Here is a 7,082-nt window from a genome sequence, read left to right as displayed (position 1 = left end):
TTTGATTAACCTGCCAAAAGTTATTTAGAAATTGTATCTTTCATTTTGTGGCTTATAATCTGTCTCATTTAGCATGTATACAGCTTTAATTAACTCATTTGTCCTGGTGGTTTATTTAAGCTAGTCAAGGACCCGGCTATGTGTAATTTGCTGTAATGCTCTCTAAAATGGTAAGTTTAGTTTATACGGCAACAAAAAAATAATAAATCAGGCCAAGCACATTTGTACACAAACTTTTGTGAAAGAATGATGGTTTTGACGCACAAAGCACACACATAGAGCACTCATTACTCTCAGGGCGAAAGGTAAGAGTCTTTTACAGGGCAGTTTGAGTTATGAGCCTAAAAACCCCTGGCAACATCTGGACTCCATATTATGGACCAACCAGTACTGGACACGATCACAGTTTAGGCGTTGTAATGAGGTCATCATTTCAGCAGAACAGCTAAATTAGTCTGTAATCCATATGAACTCTGTAATGTATGGAGAAAGTTTGGCTTCACAATTATTAGAAAAATAATTGCTATTATGGCTACAGCGATGCACTACCGGTCAAAACGTTTGGAATAATAAGATTGAAAAATTTTTTTTTGATCTTATGCTCACCAAGGCTGAATTTATTTGATGAAAAAAAGTAAAATCAGTAATACTGTGAAATATTATTACAGTTTAAAATAACTGTTTTCTATTTTAACACATTTTAAAATGTTATTTCATCAAAGATTCCTGAAAAAAAAATCATCACTGTTTCCACTAAAATAATTAGCAGCAGAACTGTTTTTAACATTAAACATAATAATAATAAATTAATATTTGAGCACCAATTATAATTGATAACTGAGCAAATAAACATAAATAATTGTGATTACAATACAAGAGAAAATATCTTTCTATATCTATATCTTTTCTAATATATTAGACAAAACATGTCTAATTGTCATCACCTTGTAGCTCTGCCAGAAACAGAATAAAACATTTGTTTTAGTTGAAATCAGTCAGATTTGTAGGGTGTGCTGCTTCTTTCTATGTGTGTATGTGTGTGTGTGTGTGTGGGTTTGCTGTGTGATGCTGAGGTCAGACTCATTGTGTCATGGATGAAAGGCTGTGTTTGCACACGTGCTGGAGGTTAAAATGAAAATTAGTTAAAAAGCAACAAAGAAAACACAATGGACGATTCTCTGAAGGAGCGACAGGGAAAGAGAGAGAGAAAGGTGGCTGACATTTGCAGGGCACTGCCATCTGTATGGTAATTGCTACACACTGGAAAAGTTTGATCACACATGAATTTTCTTTCTCTCCTCTCTCACTACTAAAGCTGGCATCCTTTTGTTTGGGTGGCAACTCTGCATGCTATATGGATTAGAACATTTCTGACGGTGCCGGTTGATAAGAATCAGGGCATGTTTTTGTGCCTTTGGCTTTTGTTGTAAATCCTGTCTTTAGTCTGTCTCCATTTTTCCATATGCTGTCCATCCTGTGACTCCACAACAAGCACTGGTCCCCACATACAGCAGAGGGTTGGTTGACAGACTGACACTGAAATGTTCCACGGCACAGCTAATCTGTTGAATACTGCTGGCATGCGAACATTCCAGAGGAGACATTTTTTTAAGGTGTGGGGTTTTGAAAATACCATCAAGGTATGAAGCTCTTATCTCCAAGTGTATTATAGTACAACATGCATGGTGTCTGAGGCCAGTACATATTAATCAGACTGGAATAACTAATGTTTGTGACACATGTAGGGTGAATACAGGTGAATTGAGACAACTGAGTATTTCAATTAAGTGTTTTTTATTTATACATTGTAAAATGATTTTTCAATGTTGTAAAGAAACAAAGATTATTGCAGTATGTTTTACAAGAAAATGCGATTTCAGTTTTTCTGCCTCTTACTTGTCATTACTGTAAATTTACTAGTAATTTCTGAGTGAAAATTGTTTCTACACCAATTTTTTTCTGTGATAGTGCTTTATATAGAGATTGTTTCAAAGCAGCTTCACATTAATAAACAGTTTTAATATTGAAAAATTCATCAATTCTGAAAACAAATTCAATTTCAGCCATAAAGCAGCTCTACAGATCAAAATTTCATGTTTGTAAAGTGTAGAGGAGATATTCAGCTATTTAACATTTTATTGTTTGAGGGGTTAAATGTCATCTTTTAAAACATCAGTGACAAATAATTAGAAATGATTAAAAATGATTGTCCCATTTTATCTGTATTCACCCATCTCTGTGGAAAATCTCAGGTTTGAAAAAGTAAATAGCACCCATACAGTGTGTTGTACAGTGGCCAGTTCTATCAGTGTACACATGGTGGTGTGTTATTGTCTTAGCTCGAGGCTTTGTTTTTGTTTTTTCCATAACCAGGCAGGATAAGCCATTGGCCAGATGGCACAGTGGGATCTCCCATGGTTACCTCATCCTGGGGACCAAACATTGCAGACAAGCACACATATACAACACAGACTGTTATGTAACCAATCAGTCTAGACGGTCCAGTTAGGTCTCTCTCACTCTGTACTCCGCCAGACCTTGTTTCTCCTGTATTGCAGCAGTAGATTTCTTATTCTGTCTGTTTATTCTGGACCAGAGAAAAATGGTTCATTGTGACATATTGGTGGGTGGGTCTTCAGTCAGCTTTCAGGCCATGTGACTGAAGTTAGTAAACACAAACCCGCTCCTGGGTCCAGCAGGATATTAGACGCACAGGTCACGATGGCCTCCACACAAAAGAGCCTCCCCCCCTGCCATTTGCACGTAAACGTACACATACACACGCATGCACAAATAGAATAAAACACACTCGCACTTGAAGTCTGCCACGCTGCAGCTGCTCCAGTTTCCATGGTAACGTGCAGAACAATGAGGTAAGAAGCTGTGGGGGCCAGTCTGAGTGTGCGCTGCGCACACTTTCATATCCACTCGCGCTGAGAGTGTGTGTGCCAGCGTTTGTTTTTGTGTATGAGTGCCTGAAAGTGCATGTGGATGTGCCCTGCCGATTTCTAAATCAACTGAAAGAGAGAGAGTGAATAACGAGGGAGATACTCGTTCTCCTTTGTCAGAGAGGGCTTGGTCAACCAGATCTCTCTTCATAGCGAGGCAGATGGAGGGAGAATGGCTTGACGAATGAAAAACAGAAAAGGGGTAAATGAAAAGAGAGAAAAAAAGTCCAAAACAGGCGGAAAATATGTGGTTTGTTCAGAACAGGAGTCAATTCAAGTATATAGATATTAGATTTGAATCACATTTGGGCAATTTAAGTATAGCATCTAATGATAAAGTCAATTTTGACTTATTGTTGAGGAAATGGTAGTAAAAAAAAACAGAGAAAAACTAGGTTTGTCCAGTTATTTATGCTTCAAATGAGTGACAGGTATTTTTATTTGACAGTATGATTTAACTGTGGGTTTTTGCCTTCAAAATCATAACTTACATCCCCTTGAAAGTCATAATTTAGCAAGTTGTTTCAGGGCTGTTTGAAATGTGGATGTAGCCGCCCACAGAGGGGCTTCAAGTTTATCTGAAATGTAGTTCAGTGCTTTGTTTCTCAGTACCTGACAAGACTCAAACGGCACTAGCAGAGATACAGAAGCACTCATCCTTTGACAAGCTCTTTTGTTTTCAAAATGTCTATTTATTTTTCAAAATGAGGTATTTCAAAGTGCTGTGAGTTGCAGCACTAAAATGTACATTATAGAAAAGGAGAAAAAAAACACTTTTTTCCCCCACTGACCCAGTTCTATGAACCCAATACTTACAAATATATAAACAAAGAAAGAGAAAGACAGCAAAGAATAGAAGCCTTATAAATGGAGATAGAAAGAATTTTCTGTACAAAAGAAAATAAGGTAGAAAAAAGGATAAAAACAAGATAAAGTAATATCTACTCAGAACTCATTTTCATACGAAAATATAAGTATCAAATTTAGTATGTATCTGATGCACACTAAAGCATAAATGTAGGAATTAGTAAAGCATGTCATAACAGAGATTATAAGACAAAAAAGAATCCAAAAACAAAACAATGTGTCCTTATATTACAAAAAATCCTCATAAATTGAGGTCTTACAGTACTTGTTCAAGGTATATAAACTTCCAGTCTAGTTATTGGCAGCTTTTGACATCTTTATAAAAACCAAAAGACAATAATTGTATACAAAAACAAGGCAGACTGAGTGTACGTTCTTTTAAAATCTAATCTATTTACAAAAGTGTCTGACATCAAGGTGCGCAGAGGTACATCCATGAGATTCAGCACCGGTGAGGTGTGAGAGATTATAGCCATTCGAAGTGTCTCGTATCATTTGTTTAGTGTCCGTTTTGCAGGAAGAGCATGAACACAAAGTTTATCAACCAATCGCGTTTTGAAGACTAGCTGTGTTTATAAGAGTCTTGTCATTGAGGGGAAGTTGGGTTTACTTATAAGCACCTTCCCACTTCGTTGTAGCGTGATTGGCGTGACAAAGTAAACCTGAAACATTCTTGACGTCAAAAAATGTGCAAAAAAAGTGTCAGCAGTGAGTGTCCCTAGCATTTATTTTAGGCCGTTAGCCTTAGCGTTTTGCCATTTGTCATTTGACGTCGACCATTAGCTGTGAGGCGTTCAGCCAATGAGGGTTAAGGGTTAGCGAGTCCTGGCCTGCTCGAGCCTGCGGAAGAGCTGTTGTCGCCGGGCCTGCAATCTGTCTTTCTCCTGCTGGAGTCGGAGCTCTTGGGCCTCCAGGGAGCTTACGTACTCGGTGGCCTTCTTCAGGATGACCACCTTCGCTGCCTTGTCGTTGTGCGCTAGCTCAGGCACCTGGTCGCGCAGAGTGAGGAAGCTAGAGCGCAGGTCGTTGCGCCGTTGACGCTCCAGGATGTTGTGGTTGCGCCGGCGTTCGCTGTCCTCAGAATCGGAGCATCGTGGGCTGCTGGAGTCGCTCTTCCTTATTCGCTGGCTTGATATGCCGTTAGTAGGGGAGCTTGGGGAAGAGTTCTGGTTCCTGCCAGTGCGTGGAGTTATAGTGCTGTTGTCGATTCGGAGTTTCTTACTTGGGGGAGCGCTGGGTACATCTTGCTGGTCGGAGTAAGGGGATGGAGCTGCATAGTTATGCTGCTGCTGGTGGATGGAGGCTGCTGCCGTCCTCTTCAGAATGAGCTCCTGTGGAGCTTTGCTCACGCCGGATCCCAACCGCCCTCCTGTGGACGCTAGAGAGTTCGAGGCGGCAGACAGACCAGTGCTGGTTATCTTGCTGGTGATGGAACGCCTTTTCTCCACCGTGACGACATCAATCTCCTCTTCTTCTTCATCATCTTCGTCATCATCATCATCATCATCATCTTCATCATCATCATCATCATCTAGAGGGAGAAAAGGAGATTTAGGTTAGCAGGTTTGTTGTGCAACCATTCCTCTAGAGGTGCACAGGTATAAACAAGTGCACTTAAAGGAAACATGCCTGTGTTTTCTCAGGGTGTGTGCTGGAGTTAATGTCTTTGTGTGGGCAGATGAGACAGTTGCTCAGTGCAATCATCTGAACACGCTCTGTCAAACACAGAGGAGCTGGATTCTCCCCAGACTGGACCACCTTAGATTTGACTTTCTACTTTAACACACACCCTCTATTTACAGTGTCTAATGAAGGGGTTTGCGAGCACATGAGCATTTCGTCATGTCATATTTTTCTTACAAAAGCTGTTTTGCTGTCCAGTTAGACATTTCGCTTGGTGCTTTTTCAACTGGTGACACATTTCAAGTTAAGCTTAGATGGCAAGACGGCCTCAGTGTGATGCCTAAGAGCTATGATTATGAGATAATAGACGTGATTATCAGCTAAGCCACACATGAAGACTGTTTGGTATTTACTGGAGCCCACAGCCTCTCACTTCAAAAGCCCCCTACAGGAAACCGTCTGCCAACATTAAGGAGAGACCAAACGGGGCGATTTAGTCTCCAACAGAATGCAGACAGTCAATGCGTTCCCCTTTTCCACTGGTTTGCCACGAAAAGGGATAACAGCACGGGCGGGAAAAACTAGCGTTGTAATTGCGTGGTCCAATTATTCGCGGGCTTTGCCGAGTAACACTGATCTGATGGCGTCTTAAGCCACTGCCCTGGAGAGGTACCAAGCAGACAGCTGGAGGAAAGGCTCCGCTTGTTCAAAGCCGTCACCCTGTAAAGAGAGATGACCCATCATCTCTTTTTTTCCCCCCTTCCTTGTCTTTTTTCTTGTGATTATCATTCAATGCACCTCTCTGGAAGATGCGTGGCTTGCCAAGCTCAGCCCACTGGGCAAAAAAGGGTGGGTGGGGGTTTGCCTTTCTCGTAGATGCACACGCATGCCTCCTTTTTCACATGCTGGTGCCCAGTGCCAGCTCTTATTCTCTCACCCAGGTGTGATTGTCGTTTGGGATTTGCATTTGAAACAAGTTCTCATTTCGAAGGGAAGCGACTTATTGGGGGGCACTGAATTTAAGGGCTTGGCTTTTATGCAATCTGCCCTTGCTCACACACCCCCAAACATCTGAGCCTGTGGTTTTACACGATCAAGAGCTCTCAATTTGGGAAAAAATATAAATAAATAAAAATAATAATTTTAAAAACAACATTTATGTTTCAAATCAATCTTTCATATAATAAAAAAAACCTAATCCTGTGACCTAATAAATTCTGAAATTAGATTCTGATTCCATGCCTAAAGCCAGATTAATGGAGGGCAGATAAGGACATGTATTCCTATGTAATATGGCTCAGTGACGCTATTCACAGCATTAAATCTTTAACCATGAGCTGTTCAGCCAAAAGGCTCAACATCATGGACAACATCAAATATTACCGCCATCTACTGGGTATACAGACCAAGTATTACATAAACTCCCCATCACCACCACTACTACTACTGAGTGTATGTGTGTGCGCGCGTGTGTGTGTGTGTGTGTGACCGACAGTCTGTCACACACTAATCCGATTCAGGGTCTGTCATATGATCTTCAACAATTACCCCAATGACCGCTGACAAACCCGGCCAAACTATTTAGTAGCATCATAAATTGGTGATGATGATGATGATTAATAATAATAATACAAATTATATATA

General features: G+C 40.5%; 1 protein-coding gene across 1 annotated transcript in view; it reads right to left on the bottom strand.

Annotated features, from left to right (window-relative positions):
* Positions 1–3,497: 3,497 nt before the first annotated feature.
* Positions 3,498–7,082, bottom strand: part of LOC107696137 (N-myc proto-oncogene protein-like) — a 5,191-nt gene continuing 1,606 nt past the window's right edge. The window contains exon 3 of the mRNA XM_016496325.1: positions 3,498–5,346. Coding sequence (XP_016351811.1) covers positions 4,631–5,346 — 716 coding nt within the window. The 3' untranslated portion in view covers positions 3,498–4,630. The remainder of the gene's footprint in view (positions 5,347–7,082) is intronic.

The sequence above is a fragment of the Sinocyclocheilus anshuiensis genome, unplaced genomic scaffold (assembly GCF_001515605.1).
Source record: "Sinocyclocheilus anshuiensis isolate Anshui unplaced genomic scaffold, SAMN03320099.WGS_v1.1 scaffold306, whole genome shotgun sequence".
NCBI classification, from domain to species: Eukaryota; Metazoa; Chordata; class Actinopteri; order Cypriniformes; family Cyprinidae; genus Sinocyclocheilus; species Sinocyclocheilus anshuiensis.
Note: the sequence above shows the minus strand (reverse complement) of the source record. Positions and strands in the feature narration are given on the sequence as shown.